Source organism: Diadema antillarum, unplaced genomic scaffold (assembly GCF_040938485.1).
Source record: "Diadema antillarum isolate AM-2024a unplaced genomic scaffold, OU_Dant_1.0 scf00000062, whole genome shotgun sequence".
Lineage (NCBI taxonomy): Eukaryota > Metazoa > Echinodermata > Echinoidea > Diadematoida > Diadematidae > Diadema > Diadema antillarum.
The window spans coordinates 1635624-1654070 of NW_027270951.1; the positions used below are offsets into that span (position 1 = coordinate 1635624).

The 18447-nt window shown below is 41.8% G+C and overlaps 1 protein-coding gene across 1 annotated transcript; it reads right to left on the reverse strand.

Annotated features, from left to right (window-relative positions):
• Nucleotides 1–308: 308 nt before the first annotated feature.
• On the reverse strand, nucleotides 309–18215 carry LOC139716187 (uncharacterized). The gene is made up of 18 exons (XM_071627753.1): nucleotides 18096–18215; nucleotides 15535–15700; nucleotides 14929–15048; nucleotides 14054–14241; nucleotides 12555–13589; nucleotides 11088–11168; nucleotides 10004–10127; nucleotides 9110–9270; nucleotides 7973–8182; nucleotides 7020–7415; nucleotides 6427–6562; nucleotides 5891–6070; nucleotides 5082–5202; nucleotides 4539–4698; nucleotides 3273–3404; nucleotides 1989–2183; nucleotides 1038–1210; nucleotides 309–657 (listed from the first exon to the last, which is right to left on the reverse strand). Exons 1-18 carry the CDS (start codon nucleotides 18111–18113, stop codon nucleotides 540–542), a joined length of 3714 nt encoding a protein of 1237 aa, XP_071483854.1. The 5' UTR covers nucleotides 18114–18215; the 3' UTR covers nucleotides 309–539.
• Between the last annotated feature and the right edge of the window lie 232 nt (nucleotides 18216–18447).

The window sequence follows — 18447 nt, forward strand, 5'->3', positions numbered from 1 at the left end:
TGCATCGATGCTTTCATGCTAATTTGCATATTGTATATAAGAACTTGGAAAACAAAGCAGCAATGAATATATGTGAGAAAAAAAAAACAAAAAACAATATTTTGTTCTCATTGTGAGTGCACTCCCCATGAGAAACTCTAAATTTGTTTGCTTTTTTTCCCTGTAACATGAAATTTTATCGCACACATGTTCTTTGATGTCTCCTCCATAGACATCAAAGTTGAAAGAGATACAAAGCTAATCAAACACAAAAGTGCAAAGACAAATGCATACAGCAAAAGATGGATAGCAGAGAAGTGATACCCCTTTCCCTCAAAGAACATAATACAGTGAGAGGTTACAGCTAGCTACTTCATAAGTGGCTGACATGTTTATCTATCGGAGACATGTATCTCTCACAAATGTGATATTAATGTGTACTCTGCTCTTCTATATCCTTGTCTGCATTGACAAATTGAAAGGCTGCCAAAGAAGACACAGAGAGTGAGAGGCTTGCGTGGTGTGTTGTCTGGAGCGTTCTCTGGGGCGTGAGGCGCGGTCTATTCTCTGACCGGCTTGGCGGCATCCTTGCACCAGAGCCTCAGTTCCAGCAGGGTCTTGTTCAGGGCGGTGGTCCACTCCACCCGGTCCTCTTTGGTGTCGGCTGACAGGAGATGTCTGGAGGGGGAACAAGAAGATTACACTTGAGAGAACCTTTGCCCCTTTGCGCAGAATACTGTTGAAGTGGAAATTTCCGCATTCTGGAAAATTGTTTGCATATCGTATGACCAGAAGCTACTGTGAAAATAAGAGCACATGATTATTTTTGCTTGTACTGTTTAATGTCTTTAATGAAATTAGAAGCAGCAGAGCATTTTAGTTCACAGTCCTTGTACAGTAATAAGCCCTTTGGCCTGCTGTTTGAGACATTGAATATCATTCACAGCATTCGATATTAAATTTCTTGAAGTTGCAGGCAAAAAAAAAGACCAAACATGATTCAATATTATCAGAAAATATGAAAAACTGGACGTAACGGAGGATGCAGCGCTACTTACTTTGTGATGGTGTGTGAGTTGTTGTGTTTGGAGACCAGTGTGTCTCGGTCGGCGCGGCTGGCTGGCCGGCTGGTCTGGAGCTCAAAGGTGTTGGGGCGGGCACAGTGGATGCGGGAGATGAGACGGACCTCCTGTGTGATGCACTCTTTCAGATTGACTGTGCCGATGGGAGGCTGTACGCCAAAGATGTGGTAGATAGATTAGAAAGATATACAAAGTCTATACGATAAAGTCAATGAATACAACAGATGTGCAGAAGGTATATCAGAACAAATTCTGACAGATTTGAGTTCCATATCCACAACAGTCATGACATCTGCCAAAATTGTCACTCACGAGTATGCATGTATTGGTCATGCAATTACTTTTCTTTAAAAAAAAAAATGAACAGAAATTATCATAGCTGAATGAGAGATCTAAGGTGACTATTGGCAAATCTGTAGTGCCCAAATAATCATGCCATTGAGAATGTACCTCTAGTGACCTTCATGAAACGGTTATAACTACTTGCAGGCACAAAGGGGGAAAATGTTTGTACATATCCTGGAGGTTGAGGAAAAGGATTGAACGGGAAAACTGTGATACTCTACAAGACCCTTGCCATTTCTAGAGGTTTAGACCAAACATTGGAGACCGTGGTTAACTTGGCTGTCAGTACATTTGACTAGTTCATGGGGATGGATCAGTGTTGGCTGACTAACTTAGGAACATGATTGTTTCCTGTTGATGCCTATTTTGGATAATGAATGAAATATATTGACCGTTCCTTTATGGTGACACTATATATACTGCTTTGCAAAGGCAGTCAGTGTTGCTAGAATAGTTCAATATGGGGTGAGATATCAGTTTCTCGAATGGAGAGACAATCCAGAACTTTCTAGAAATTCTCAGTCACTGTGGATGACAGCAAGCCACATACTGACCACTACATGCTCCTTGAGCAAAGCCTACCTTGCGCTTCTCATCACCAGGGTACTTCCAGAAGGACAGGTTGCCTCCGTGAAGCACACACCAGCGGCGGTGCCACATGCCTAGGCCGCTGCAGTCGTCAAACATGGTGAGGAAGCCCTCGGCGTGTGTCTGGCTGTCCGTGTGGCAAGACATCGTCAGGTGCACAGAGCCCTCTAGAGGCGACAAGAAGGGAACCTGCCATGGGGTGGAAGTACAAGTAACACATTATTGCAGGTGTGCGAACATTCACTCACCAAAATCAAGGAGGTTCCAAAAACAATTGAGGAGATACTTGAGTTCTATGCATTTCGGTATGCAACTAGAAGAGCATTCTGAGAGTGCAGACCTCTGCCAAGCAGCTCATTTCCACCCATACATGCATGCTGAAAATCCCCAATTTTACAATATAGAAGCCTTTTGTTTACGTCATCAGCTTCCAGCTACGTGGCACCTTGCCCGAGCAGAGCATGCGGTTTAGAGTGCTTACAAAATGTATGCAAACTTCAAATACGCGCAGATTGAACCCCAAAGTGTATTGACCCTATCTGCAAAAAGATTTTTTAAAATCCTATAAAAATCACAACCAAAATTTAATCATCTGTTTCATGTGTCATGATCAACTTTTTCTCCAAGTTTCATCCAAATCCATTTAAAACTTTTTGAGTTATTTTGCACTCAGACAGGGAAACAATCGATCAATCAAACAAACAAATGCCAGTGAAAACATAACCTCCTGCCTTTGTGGAAATAATAATTATTCTCCAATCAGGGAGGCTTTTATATTCTTTTGACATGAAGTGAAGAGATGATTCATATTGCAGGAAGCCTCCTGTACATTCAGGGAGACTTAAATAGCAAGTCTGCCATAGGAAGGGTAAATGAAGCAATGTTTCATATCTTGTGCAATTCATGTGAGCATTAGTACATAACAATCTTGATATCGACTCATCAGCAATTACACCTGTTTTTCATGTGCTCACATCACTGAGTATCATTTCCTAGTGATATATACGGATAGTTTGAAAGAACAAGGAGCCTCTTGCAATGTAGTATTCATCAAGCAATTGAAAGAGTAGATACCAGTGGCTCCTTTTAAGCACATGTACGTCATTATCTCTGCCCTTTCCCATGTATTTAGAAAATAATGTAATGCTTCTAGCTGTGAATGGAAATCCTCAAATGGTAAAATGAAACGATATCTGCTGATGACTGAAGCCTGTTATATTACCAGTTGACAGTTTTCTGCAGTACAGGGAGTTGACCACTATGGACAACATGACCCACCTTGGACAGGGTGACCTTCTTGAGTTGGCAGCTGGCCAGAGAGAGGCGCACTGAGCCCACCATGGCGAAGCTGTTCTGTCGGACAGAGCCCTGATGTGAGGGGGCAGGGGACTGGGGGTTGCGCCCGCCATGCTGCATGTCAGAAAAAAAAATGTGATAAGTGACAGGAAATACTGTTAGTAATGCCACAGGCTAATTAGCTCTTACCAAGGCCACACCTTCACTGAAACTTTGTGACCTGAAAAATACTCAAATCACATTTTACAGATTTAGCACAAATTTATAGGAACATGTGGGATGGAAGCTCTTCTGTACTCCATTTAACTTCTTTGAAGGACATTCTAAGAACATTTGTTGCTGAAGATTGTAAATTCCAAAAAAAAAAAAAAAAAAAAAAAAAATGGGGAGTTTCTACAAAAAACAATCACTTATTTTACATTGCCAACCTCCACAGATCAAGAAACATACTGATGAACAATGAATATATATATATATACAGTTCGACCTGGATTATCCGGCCATGTCGGGACCGGCGCTCATCCGGATAAGCGAATTGGCCGGATATGGGAGACACAATGTTAATGTATATAGCTGCCGTCCAAGATCGCGATATGGCCTCGACTGCACCGTTATTTACTGACAAGTTTTCCATCCATGTTCTTTTGGTGGATTTATAGATCATGACTGCTTACTTTTACGATGATAATGTGGTGTGAATTTATGTTAGTTCTGTCGGGCATATTGTAGGTAAATCGTGTGAGTTTTGTAGAAATTTTAATTGAGTTTAAAGTCACTGTTTTTTCTCAATTTTTGGATGAAAAAAAAAGTCCTTCACTGCGTGAACACGTCCGGATAATATAGATTTCCGGATAAAAGGAGGCCGGATAATTGAGGTCAAACTGTATATATACTTTGAAGGCACAAATCCTATTTAGGTTTAAACATGGGTAACTTACACAAAGTAAGCAAGTTGAATCATATTTGTGGAAAAAATGTTAACAATTAAAAAATTCTTTATGAGAAAAAACCCATACTATATGTCATAAAGACATACTGGTTGACAACTCTGCTTATTTGATTTTTATCAGATAATGTAATACTTTCTATGAAATGCCAATTAAAAAAATACAGAATCATCTCAAATGTTACGTGCACAAATGGCAAAGCATGATAATTGGAAAGGTCGTAGAGCAAAGTCTGTGAAGATTATGTAAAAACCACTCTGTCTCTCATAATGAACCATAATGAGGTCACATTTTAACTTACCCTCATTGTGGAACCTCCTGACTTTAATTTCTTTGGTGTCAGGCTCCAGCCGTGCTTGGAAGTTGCAGCCTTCTTGCTGTGAACCGCATCCAGGGTGGGGCATCTTCCCCTCATCTCATAAACCAGCACCTCAATGGTAAAATCACTGCCCAAGTCATTCCTGGAATCGTGGTAGAAAAAAATAAGTCACAAAACAAATATGTCACCCGACACACACAAACACCGCTCATAAAAATAGACTTGATTGATACAAGCTCATGATATTAACAGTTGTATTACTTTAATGCAGAATTGCTTTGTGGCAAGATACCTTACACCTTTAATTTTAAAATGACTGACTTTTGATAATCTGCAAAAGAACGATGTGATACACTTAAGGTCGCCTCACAAAGTTGCCTCTCTGAGCTCAGTACACATGGTGGGTCAATATTGTTTGCACTACAAACCAAAGAAGAAAATTGTACCACAGATTTTCATCATAAGACAACAGCAGTATCCAAGAAGATCATCCTCAAGCCCTGAATACAAGTGAGATGGACTTACAGGCAAACCATGTTGTTGAAGTGTATGCAGTCGCCGCTGACGTCACGGGTGGAGAGGATCTGAGTGGCGATGACGTGCTCCTGACATCGCACGATCACGAAGAAGCTGTGGTGGGCCTGGTCTATGTACGCGAGAAGGACAAACACAAACATATTACAGCATATCACTTCTGGAAATCTGACCATCGATGGCAAAGTTTTGACTTTTTATTTCCAACTGAATATATAATATAAACAAAAGGAAACTCCTCGTCACCTAAAATGGGGAAACAATATGGGTTTTCTGTTAATCAAAGGCCAACTAGAAACATTTCAAACAGCAACTGCAAATCATCTTTAGAATGTTTTGTATTCAAAGCAGGAAAGGATGGGCATATAAGACATAAAGGTAATGGGAGAATAGATAAGCACAGGGATAATAAGTACTGAAATTATGTCTAAAGCATGGTAAGATTTAGCTGATGAGATGATATCAAAATAAAACAGCATAACTTGACAGGACATCATGATTACTTTCAGAGGTTATCAATTTTCTGTTCAACAAATATGTATGTGCCATGCCAGCTCCATGTCCATCCCATGAGGAGGCACACTTTTCTAGCTTTCATTTTGGATGTGCCTTCAAAAAAAATTGAAATCACTTCTCATCATTATTTGCTCTTGTACAGAAAAATGACAATTTACGAGTTATAATTTAAAGGGGGTAAAACAAATGTTTCAAAGAGGTTTGAATCTGCAAAGTTCATGTACATTGAGACACCTGTTTTGGCAAGAACACCTCAAGACATGGTATCCCTTACTGAAACCTACCTCTGCCAGAGTCCAGGGCCATGAGATACTGGGTCTTTAGTGGCAGGCGGATGTCCCTGATGGTCACCGACCCTCGGCAGGGGACAATCTCTTCTCCGTCTTCTGTGACGATGGGCCTTGGCTTGGCGATGGGGTTCTTGAGGTACTGGATCTCTGATAGACAAGCCTGGCGACGCTGGGCTGCAGAGTGCAGTGAGTGATGAGGGAGGACATTTAGAAGTGGAAAGTTGATTGAGGGTAAGGGGGCATTCCTATGTGGTTTCTTAACATTACAAAAGCACACAGAAATTGGAATAACATCCTTTTCATGAAGATTAAGGAAAGAGGTAAGGGGTATTGCCAGAGGGATATCATTTCTTCATCAGGAGCATATTTGATAGCCCAAGTTGTGAATAACCCAGAAAGTGTGGTGAAAATTGACTCACAGATATCAGCAGCTTAGAATAATATAATGACCGTCTAAAACAACACACAGACAATAAAACATCATTTGTTCAAGTATGTGAGTGTGTGTGTTGTGCCAGTGAGCGCCTTACTTGCAACAACCAGGAGTCTCTCAGCCTCAATCTCCTCCTTGGTGCCCTGGTACTCCTCTGTAGCAGCAATCAGCTCCAGGGCCTGGCTGGTCTGATGGATGATGCTCTGCTGGGCGGACACTTCCTCCATCAATGCCTGGACAAGAGATGAAGACCATCAAAAACCCATCACCAGTCATAATATCAGATGCCATTTCACCCAATGTCAAGACAAATCATCAGATGCATTCTTTATGTCAATACCATACAAAAGTCTCAAAACTTTGCAGATCCCTGGTTAGTGATGGAGTACCATTTTATGACTTTGGAGGTTTATGAGTATTCAAGAGAATCAAATGACTTTATTTTCCACACATGCACCCTAATAACGGTGTAGATGGACCTTATCACAGCCAAGTGTCACTTCAAACTCATCAAGTTGAGACTTGGAAAAAAAAGAAGAAGCAGCTAGCATTGTACATGCAATGACCATTCTAATTTCATCCAAGACACTCCTGTAGTAATTGATATGGAGGTGTGGAAGTGATTTTCGAAAACCAAATTTTTGAAAAAGTGGAAGGTAAGGGGGAGTGAGAATGAAGAGCTCCACAAACCTGTATTTTGTCCCTGGGGTTCATTTTTCTGGCATTCCGCCTGCCATCCTTCCTCTGTCGATCCTTGGGATGCTGTCCGCCATCCTTTCTCCTTGAGGAGGAAGATGGTGCAGAAGAGGTGGATGCGATGCTGGAGGCGGTGGACGGTTCCCTGACCACAGTCCTGGCCGCAGTCTCACGGGTTACCGTACGGTGGGTGACCGCTGCCGGGCTCTTGGTGACCTTCTGCTGGGAGCGGTAGCTCTCCAGGCTGTGCGGAGTCACGGTGGAGGAACAGGTGGAGCTGTCAGATGAGCTCTTGCGCCTGAGGCGGGGTGCTGGGACAGGCCCCTCACCATCCCCACTGGGGTTAGAGGCGTTGCTGGGTTTGGTAACACTTGCGTAGATTGGTTCCATCTGTAGAGAGATTTGCAGGGCACATATGTACATCAAAGAATAGCACAGGGACTTTAACAAAGGGAAAACAGCAGGACTGATTTGTAATATACTGACATCACTGGATTGTAAATTGCCCGATTTTATGAAAGGATGTAGCAAGAGATGTAGAACCAAATCAGTTTCAAATCTATGTGAATGACAGACATTGGCACATCAGTAAAAAATCTCCACTTGTGGAAATACATCCATGTGTCAGCCATCTGCTCTTGAGTCAACGTGAAGAAAGAATCTATACTCTAATCCCTTGCAAATGTTTACAACAGTAAGCCAGGGCAGGAAATACAGGAGTCTCCTAGAATGATATCAGTGTTCTCTACCTATCTAAGTGGGATTCCGGAAATGGTCTGTTGAAACTAAACATGATAGTTCATCTTTCACTCAAATGCATGGCATTCTCTTTATGAAACAGAGAAATCTGGCATTTACAGCATGGCCTGACAAGGGTTAGAATTAGGAATTGGACAGGAAGCTTGTGAAAGTGTTTCTATAACAACATGATGGGGTGCCAGTGGTACCTTGTCGATGTCATAGTCCCAGCCTGAAACGTCTGCCTGTGGGTTGGCTGTGGGAATGTCTTGCTCATCACGGGACCGCTCGCTGCTGTCGCTATCCTTCCTGGCTTGCTCGGCCTGCATGGCTTGCTCAGCCTCCACAATCAGCTCATCAATGTCACCAAGCACGTCGCTGATGTTCACCTCACTCTCATCCGCCCGCTGCTCCACATCCTGGGAAAGAAGGGAGGGTTCAAACCACAGTGAGATGGTGTTAAAAATCCTCTTTCAGACAGCCCCATTGAATTCTTTTGAAGTCTATTTGAAGCTGACTATATTTTCAGAATAAAATGCATTTTTGAAGTTCAGGCTTGTTCAACAAGCAAAAAGATAAAGGTATTTTCAATAAGACAATTTTCCTTTAATGCTCACAGAATCTTCCACTTGCTGAGGTGAAAAGGGTCTTTTCTGGATCACCATACATAAGTTCATATTAGATTGGCAACTTGAATGGATGTGGTAATTACCACACCAGCAATAATTTCATCCACACTAAGCCAGAGACTCCAACTCTCCTGTTTTCGACGGGAGATCTCCCGCCGAAAGCCCATTTTTGCACAATCTCCCGTTCTCCCGTTTGAGATTTGATTTCTCCCGCCCTGGCTCTGTGTCTCCCGGTGGAATGGATTTCTTACTTATTTCTATCGTATGTCGAAAAAACATAAGCCTTAGATAGCACCAGAGAACATCTAGAATCCTAGGAACTTCGCGCTTCTCACACATCAACTTGGAGTCTCCTGTTTGCTAGGGGTTTCGGGCGGGAGAATCTCCAGATCAGAAGGTGCTTGGGGTTGGAGTCTCTGCTAAGCTGATCCATACGTTCAAAACAGAATGATGTTTTGTAAAATGACCACTCCTATATGTATCACTCATCTCCACGAAAATGACATACTTTTCTTTTTTACATCACAGGAGCATGAAGGGCCTGCCAACTACTAATTTTCATTATGCAGCAACATCCAGGAAGTATCTACATGTGTTCTATCCCTGAAATATATATGTATTCTTTTCTTCAAGCAAAGCATTCCTGATCTTTCTACCACAATGCTTTGCTTTATATTCAACAATCATACTTGGCATCATGGCTCAAAACTTCCTTACCAGGCGGTCTTCCTCTTGATTCCCAGGAATTGCCGATCTCTCTATCGTCATGGCAACGATACCAGTGTTCTCCTCGATGCTAGCCGTCTCTCTTGGAGCAGCAGTAGGGACGATCTCCTCCTCCTCCTCTTCCTCATCTGCAGGATAGTTTGCTTCACTTCCTGACCAGTCACAAATTAGCATGTGACAGGAAAAGAACAAGACAACCAGATAAAAGCAAGGAATTAAACCACATACACAAGTCCCAAACTTTGTGTCCATACTGACACACTGCTGTTTCACTCTACTCTCTGTATATGTGACTTTATTATGGTCATGTAACATTTATGCTGATAGTGTATCACTCATCTCTCAGATAAGGACAAAACAAATCACAGAAGCAGACACATAAATGGGATGTTGGGCAACTTACATACTTACAACTTCAGTGACTGGAACGTACTGAAACATTAAGTGGAATACAAAGGGCAATCTTTCCTTCTAAAATGCATGTTCGATGTTTCCTAAAATGGATTAATGGATTCCTAAAAGGATTAATCTTTGAGCACACAAATAAAGCTAGTATTGATACACCAGTGCAATCTTAGACCATGGGACTTGAGCTCTTAAACATTTTCATAAAAGGAGCAAATATTTGTGAAAATGGAAATAACACAGATGAAAGAACTAAATCAATACTTTCAATTTTTCTGTTTATCACAAATTTGGTATGAAATATCTGTTTGTCATATATGCAGGCATAATACCACCAATCAAACTTTGAAATGAAGCAATTTCACTGAGAGCTGCAGCACATGCATGATGAGTTGACACCCTGATCCCTCCAATGCTTAGAAAACATCAAAGATAAAAGAATGGGAGACTGTTGCCATGCCAACTAGGCCACACACTTACCGTCCTCCTCCGCTGTTCCCTCCTCCTCCATATCTTCCTCCTCAGTCTCCTGTCCTTGGTAATTCTCTTCTTCCTCCATCTCCTCCACACTGGGCTCTTCTTCAGGAGCTGGTTGTGGTTGGGTCTAACATTGAGGGCAATAGACATCATTCACGAGAAATCCTCAAAACCATGCGCACATGGGAATAGCTCTTTACGTGACAATCTATTTCAAGAGAAAGTTGTCAGCAATTGTCAAGAATTTGTTGATTGTCTAGATGCCTATGTACTATATATACATCACCCTGACAACCAGAAGCTTAAATTTTATGAACACATACACTTCAACGTGACAACTACATTCATGGATTTTCGTACAATTTTCCACGTACCTGGGATGGGGCATAACGCTTACAAGTCACTGCTTGGTTCAAAGAAAAAGAAAAAACAAAACAAAACACATGGGACTGTAAAATAAGAGTTCGTTTACTTTTTAAATCATTTGTTAACCACGAACTATATAGAACTAGTGATATCATGTTACCTTTGCAAATAGGCATATTTGTTTTCTTTTGGATTCTTTCATTGTTCTTTAGTAGTAGGCAAACACAAAATATTTATTTGCAATCTACACATTTTCTAGCTGTTTTGTTTTCAATAGTTGGTTGGTTGGTTGCAATGATTTTTCATTCAAAAAAGAACTCAGTGCAGAATTTCATTAATTTGAACTGAGATTCATGCCTCTCAGGAAACACTTGATCCAGGAAGCAAATAAATTGAGAGCAGGAGACACAATTCATTCAGGACTTTAGATACATTCCTCCACCCCTCCTCAATCAACATTATCATCATCGAAGTATTCTCATCCATGAGCATGCTTGTATTTAGAATTACGGTAAAAATCCTGTCTCATACCCTTTTTTCTTCTGTCAATAAACCATCATTAAAATCTTGCTGCTTACTGGCAATCCCTTTGATCTGACACTGACTGTCAAAGAAAATAACAATTACTCATAGAACGTAAACACATGCCAAAGTGTAAGCATGTGGAACAAAGCGACCTCCTTATCTCCCTTAACCAAAATTATCTGGGTCAAAGACTCACCTCTTTTGTCGGTCCCCTTGCATCTGCCTTAGGATTTTCCCATCGACCTCTTATGATGGCAAGTTCTTTCTGCCGCTCTTCCTGTCAGCGAGAAAACAAATTTAACTTCCTTCTAAAACTAGCCAAATACAAACAGAGCTCTACCATCTGCACAGAATGTTTCACTGCATGACTCAGATGATGGAAAAATACCATACCTTACCACAAACCAGGAAAAAGGGAGTAATTGGTAAGATCAACAACTTTAACTTCTATACTATAAGAGTTCTCTGCTGCTTTTGTGTGGCAAATCCTGATAATTTTGTAAATACGCATTCAGTGCTAAACTCTTTTTTTAAAATAAAACATTGATGAAAGAATCAAATGTCAGATTCATTTCTTAACCCTAAAAAGACTGGGCTATTTTGGTAGCTCGAAAGACTGGGGGGGGCCTAAAGGGCCCCCCCCTTAAGATCTCGGCCGTGGATCGCGCGATCGCCCCGGAAATTTGCACAATGGTAGTGTGCGATGCAATCTACAAGGTCGTATATTTAAATTTTCCGAAATAGTCTTCTTTTATTTTATTTTGATTAATTAAGTTAATTTATGCGAGAAATCAGACTTTTTGATCTAAATCAGTAAATAAAGCTCCAAAAGTGCTCATTTTTGGTCTAAATATTCTTTGTGGCATTCTTAGCAAATGTACTTGAAAAAAAATTCGGTATCAAAATTAATTTATCTATTTATTGTTTTATGAATTTCTTATGTATTTCCTTGTTTTTTCGAACTTTTGTTTTTGTTTTTTTTTCAGCGAAATTTGTGGCAGACCCTTTCTGAAGCATAATTCTACTAAAACAAATTAATTTTAGCCATTGAGAGTAAAAATAAGCATATTTATATAAACCATGTGAAAAAACTCAATTTGTATTGACTTTGTACACAAAATCACACTTTTGAGCCATTTTTGGTCTCGCGAGCATGTACAAAAAGTTATGTAACTTTAGAACCGTACCCCCGGGCGTCACAAATTTGGTGTCAAAATGTGCGGGAAACTCAAAAGAAAAAAGTCATAGAGCATCGCGGTGAGAGCAATGGGTGTTGCAGAGTAATCGCGCGAAATGTCGAGGGGGGGGGCCTTTTAGGCCCCCCCAGTCTTTTTAGGGTTAAGATCTGCCATCACACTGAAAAAAAAAAGTTTTTCATACATGTTCCAGACATATATCACACTTGTCATGTTTTGAAGTCATGTATTTAAAGTACTATAATCGCTTCCATCATTTTGCAAACTGGTAATCCAATCAAGAATGTATCTACTGGTCTAGGACAAGAAAGGGCACATGTACATTTCAGTTGATAGCACATTGTAAGAATGACCTTCAAAGCTGCTAACAGCTAATCAAAAAGTTTGGTATTTGTTACTGTCATTCAAGATATGCAGTTTTATGAAAAAGGTTAAATGCCATGCTTACTCAGGAACAACTGTCTCACCTGAACCTTTTTGTTGATCTCATTCTTTTGCCAGCTGTCCTGGTTCTCTCGCAAACTGTCCTGGATACGCTGGGCAATGGCTCCAACCTTGGGCTGAGTCTTGACCGGACTGGCCTTCTGTCTGGACGATGCCCCGCCCCCACCACAGCCCTGCTGCAGCAGCGCCATTGCGCGCACAAAGTTCTCTGAGGTGGCGCCCTTGCGCAGGGGAACGCCTCGCGGCTTGTCCACCTGCTGCTTGACAGGGGAACTTTGGATCATGGTCGATTGCCTTGGAATGGCTGACGCTTTCACTGCGGAATTCTCACGGAGAGATTGCTTAATGGGAGATGCTTTGATAGTGACCATCTTTTTGGGAGGCTCTTTTGCCAGAGACTGCTTTTTTGGTGACTGGATTTTAGGGGTAGCTGCAGTGCAGGCCTGCAGTGTGGGGCGTTTGATTGGCGAAGCACTGGTAATGTGAGTCTTGACAGGACTGCGGTTTGGAGCTGTTGTGGCCGATGTCTTGGCAGCTCTGGGTGCTGGTACGGGCTGCTCTGTGCTGGCGTCTGTTTCATCACCTGATGAGACATCGGAGCGAGTCCCAACTGCAACGAAGAGGCGGCCAGAGAGGGGGGATTTAGGCTTTTTTATGGGACTCTGCTTGCGAGCTTCTATGGTGATGGTGGTGGTAGTACTTGAGATAGATGAGGCTTTTGATGAAATTGAACTAGAGGTGACAGACACAGGCTTAGTTGGGGAACGCACCGAGACGTGCCTATAGGGCTTGCTACGACTGGCTCCTGTGGAGGAATGCCGATAATATGGAATACTCTTGTAGGTGGCCTTACCTTTGCCGCTTGGTTCACGCTTTACGGTAGTCTCCGCCTCCTCTTCATGCTTAGCGCGTTTAGGGGGTGAGGGCTGGGTGGAGGCAGAGGTGCCTTCATGTTTAGTGGAGGAGAGGGGGGCAGAACGTTTCGCGGGGACTGGAGTCTCCTCTTGGGTAGAGTCGGGCCTCTTTGGAGGCTGCCACTTTCTTGTGGCTGGCTTCTCCTGTTCATAATAATTCACATCAAAATGAACATTACAATGGGAATGTTTTGATAACAGATTCTTGACAATCACAGAGACCAAAACATACTCATGTAATGTCATGAAGTAATTCTGAACATAGGAATCCATCACACAGTGCGCCTGATGTGTTACAACCATCTTTCATTTTCGGAATTATGCACTTCATAAGGGTTATTTATTCAGATATTTATGATTTAATTATGAAGGAATTAAGCAAGATTGAATGGTGAATGAATATTCACTTAAATATTTCACCATTTTATGCTATAAAAAACAAACAAACAGAAAGAGCAGGAAGAAATAAAGTACAGCACAAAGCTACAGGATGTAAACACAAGGAAGGAAATGACTGGACAATTGTGCTGTCATTTGTCAAACTAGAAAAATAGAAAAACCAGAAAAGATCTTCTGCACCAACAGTCGTTCCTGCTGATTACACTGACCTTCTGGAACTCATGCCTTGGGTGGTTGGTGTCGTCCTCCCAGCTGTTGATGGTGGCGGCGAGGGCGGCAAAGCGTGATCTGCTTGAGCTAGGAGCGGCTGCTGTGGTCTCTTCCCTGTTCTCCTCATCCTCAAAGTTGGGCCGCTTCGGTGGGATCACGTTCTGGGGACTGTCGACCTCTGTTCCATCTGTGGGAACAGAAGGTGATGATGAGGATCAGGTTGAATATTTTCAAAGATGCTGTTGTCATGCAGTCAGCAGATGTGTATGAGCAGCAAAACACACCGAATGATGGAAACAAAATATACCAGTTTAATCGACTACAGGAGACTCCAATTGTGACAAAGTCCACGGGACCAGCAGTTTTCTTTTGTTATAAGGAAATTTCATTATATCTGAACAAATAAAGTGCATACAAATATCTAGATGATTTTGGGCCCTGAATTTTCCTTTGTAGTATCCAAAGTTTCGTTATTACTGTGTTCATTATAATGGAGTGCACTGCACACAATGTTTATGCTTCCCATCATGATAGAGATTGTTCCCCACTATCTGAAAGCCAATCCTTTGCCGACCTTACAAATGAATAGCTATTGCATGCAAAATGGATTCAACAAATTAAACTGCATTCAACATGAAGAAGTAATTTGAACAATTTTAGCTCAATTCTTGAAAGAAAATGTCTTTACATTTGAAAACAAAAATGCACCAACCCTTAGTTTATTTGGCTGGATTGTCATTTAAAAGAATAAAAAAAAAATGGATACCCATACAAAATGGTCTTTTGTAAAATCACATCCTACAACGAATGTGTATTGGTGAGCAGAGATTGAAAGGGCTGATAGGTATAAGTACATTCATACTTATTTGCTTACTTGTTGAATTCCACATCTTTCTTTGCTCAGCCAGACGCTGCATCCTCGATCTGACTGAAGGGATTGCTGGGGTGTCTGGTTTTACAGTGGGCTCAATTTGTCGCATCTTCTTGGGTGATACTGTTGGGGGAAGGAGAAAGGAGAGATGGAGGGGAAATAGAAGTATAGAGGTTACATACATTTTGGTGTTACTGCAACTAAAAGACACGGAAAGAACAAACACCTGGCCGGGTGTCACATGCTACAAGATTACGTTCAGCTGAAGATAAAGAAAATATGAAATTTTAAACTTTTGCAGTCTTGTGAATTATTTCTTACATGATTGTTTGAGCTAACATTCATGTCATTAACTGCTCATCTACAGGTGAAACTTGGCAGGAATCAGGCTTACATTCACAGTGATTGTTCCTGTTGACTATCTACGTAGAAGAAGAAGTTGGAGATGTATTATGGCCTTTAAAGACTTTGTATCTACACATTAAACTAGCCTGAGAAGAATGTAAACCTGATGTATATACACCCTTAGCACTGCAGAACTTCTCTTCAACATTACACAAGGAGACCGGAGTGTATGCCACATGTAGCAATGAGTATGGAAGCTCCTACCTGTGATGGAACTTCTGATGGGGATGTCACGGTTGTGCTCTTGGTTGTCCCTCAATGGTGCACGAGCCGTGGCTGTAGTTGTAGTTGTCTTGCGGGGCGACATGTTCGATTCTGCCATCTTACGTGCTAGAGTCTCTCGGCGAGCCCGAGCTCTCTCCAAGAGTTTCTGCAGTCATGGCAAAAGAATATGAAGGCAAATCAAACCAACAATAAATTTAAGCATTGGGCGAGAGTTCCATATGTACCACCCCCATCCCCAGTCCCCTGCTAAAATGCATGCTGATATTACCTTTTTTAAACACTTTTATAAATAGGCTCAAAACACAGTAAACAATAAAATAAAAGGTTTAATACAAAATAGAGAGTTCACTTAAAGATGATAATAGTTCAAGGAAAGAAAGAGGAGAAACTTGCATTATAAAGGAAAGCAAGGGAGAGATCATTTAGGTGAACTACTGAACATTCCCACAAGGAAGGTGAGTTTGTGCATGTTTGGAAATCATTTGACATTTGACAAACCAGTGTGAAACTGAAAGTAAAAAGTTGTCAGACTTCAGCTTCACGAGGCTGATTCGCGCGTGGAGATGTGCGAGCCGCAGAAAAAAAGCACCGAAAATATTTAGACGGATCAGGCCGCTAGGTGCGGCAGTCTGGCATTGTGCGAACACGCCGGCGCCCGTGTTTTGATGGGCGCTCTGCATCGGTTGATTAAAACTTGATTTTTGTAGAAAAAAACAGACAGGATTTTTTCTTCTTTTCATCATGGATAGTGGACATGTGTGTGTGTGTAACAAAAAATCACTGTGCAAAGTTGCGACAATTTATACGTCAGATGTGAGATGAAAAAGAAGTGAATAGGGGTACTCGTGAGGACTTCCCCCCGGGGTCAGTATGAGGAACCCCGGGGTCCTCATGAGGCGGGGGCAGTCCTCTTACGGGGGAGCAGTCCTCATGAGCGGGTTTCCCGGACTGTACTTGGGTGACCCGCACCTCGTCATAGTTAATGTTTGCCCATATTTGAATCACATTTCGCCATCACATTTTGCCATATTTGAATCACATTTCGCCATTTTGAAATCCAACTCACATACAGGAAAAATGTTGAAAATTCCAATGGAATCACAAGTTCACTGATCGATATTGAAAATTTGCAGCTATGGTCGTCGAACGCGAACGATGCGAAAAAGTTGCGCGCTAACGAAGGGGCCCGCAACTCGTCACCCGCTCTCCCATAGACTTAGCACGTAAAAGACGTGTGCAAGTGACAGTGATGTTCCCACAGACATACAATGTAACCAAGTTACACGTAAAAGATGCGTGCGGGTGACTTATAACACGTATTCCTATAGACTGTCTAGCATTAGCCCTATGAAAATTTCAGATTTTCGCGAAAAACTGTTCGGTTTTCACCACAGTTTGCTTGATTGTGGTAGCCCTGCCAAGTTTCAAGCGTACAGAACACAGTCCTGGGCAGACATTTTTGTTTAGTGCGCTCAAAACAATTTTAAGTGGGGTGACGGTATTCGGGCCCCTGACGAGGTGCGGGCACCTCACTATCAGTCCGGGAAACCCGCTCATGAGGACCGCTCCCGCGTACGAGGACTGCCCCGCCTCATGAGGCCCCACTATTCATTTCTATTCATCTCACATCTGATGTATAAATTGTCGCAACTTTGCACGGTGATTTTTTGTTACACACACATGTCCACTATCCATGATCACGTGTTTTAATTGGCGCTCTGCATCGGTTGATTAAAACTCAATTTTTGAAAAAAAAAAACAGATAGGATTTTTTTCTTCTTTTCATCATGGATAGTGGACATGTGTGTGTAACAAAAAAGGCAAATCACCGTGCAAAGTTGCGACAATTTATACGTCAGATGTGAGATGAATCAGGTGTGAATAGAAATGAATAGGGGGGCCTCATGAGGCGTTCCCCCCGGGCCTCATGAGGCATGGGGCCGGTCCTCATGAGGCAGGGCAGTCCTCGTACGCGGGAGCAGTCCTCATGAGCGGGTTTCCCGGACTGCCTTACTACATTTAGGTCTTGACTATACACTAACGTTAGCGCCGTTGAATTCTTGAATTAATGCATAATAATGAGGCTTGGACTTGGAACTGGACAACAAAAATCATAGACGGTTAGAGTTTAGAATATAATACTTAATAGAATATATAAGAATAGATACACACTTCCAATCGGGCAATAGATAAATATCTAGCTAACTTAACTGTTAGAATCTATTTTCCCATTGGCATTGCATTGCCATTGTCATTGAATAGAAGTGCCAGAATTCAGAAGGGATTTCCACAAGGTTAGCCTCCTATCTCCTTGATCGAAAGATCGGTCTGTAAAATATCTGGTCGTCGGGGATATGTTCCGTGGCGTGGAGACTGCATCTGGCTTCACGGATCCCCTCCACGGAGGAGAGCGATAGATAACGTCAACCTGTCTAACGACTAACGTTACCTATCTCCTACAGTGCAGAGTAGAGTCCTAAACTCCTATCTATGAACAGTGATAAAACCCAGAATAACCAAAATTTAGGAAGAATACTCACCTCAGTTAAAGGATCCATCCTGGCTGGCCTCTTACGTATAGAAAACCCTCTGCTACAAACAATTTTATGAGTGCAAACGTAACCCCCAAAATGACAAGCAAAGCACAAACTGCTGATCCAAATTACTACCGCACTGCCACTGCAACGTTGTTATTGTTCAGATTCTTTTGAATCTTATGCGCTGCGATGCACGCACGTTAGCACAGGAAACGTTCGTTGATGGGCAATGCGATGGGCAATGATTTCAAATCTGCCGCTGACATTCCCAGTGAGGAAAACAATGAGTAAGCATGGAATTCAATTCTATAAAATTATCATAATTCAGTCAACAACTAAAATATCATAGATATTT

Coding starts and splice junctions, on each gene's coding strand:
- LOC139716187 (XM_071627753.1), bottom strand. Junction 10,128..11,087: donor CAAGGGGACCGACAAAAGAG/GTGAGTCTTTGA, acceptor CCTCAATGTTAG/ACCCAACCACAACCAGCTCC. Junction 658..1,037: donor AACTCACACACCATCACAAA/GTAAGTAGCGCT, acceptor TTCCCCCTCCAG/ACATCTCCTGTCAGCCGACA.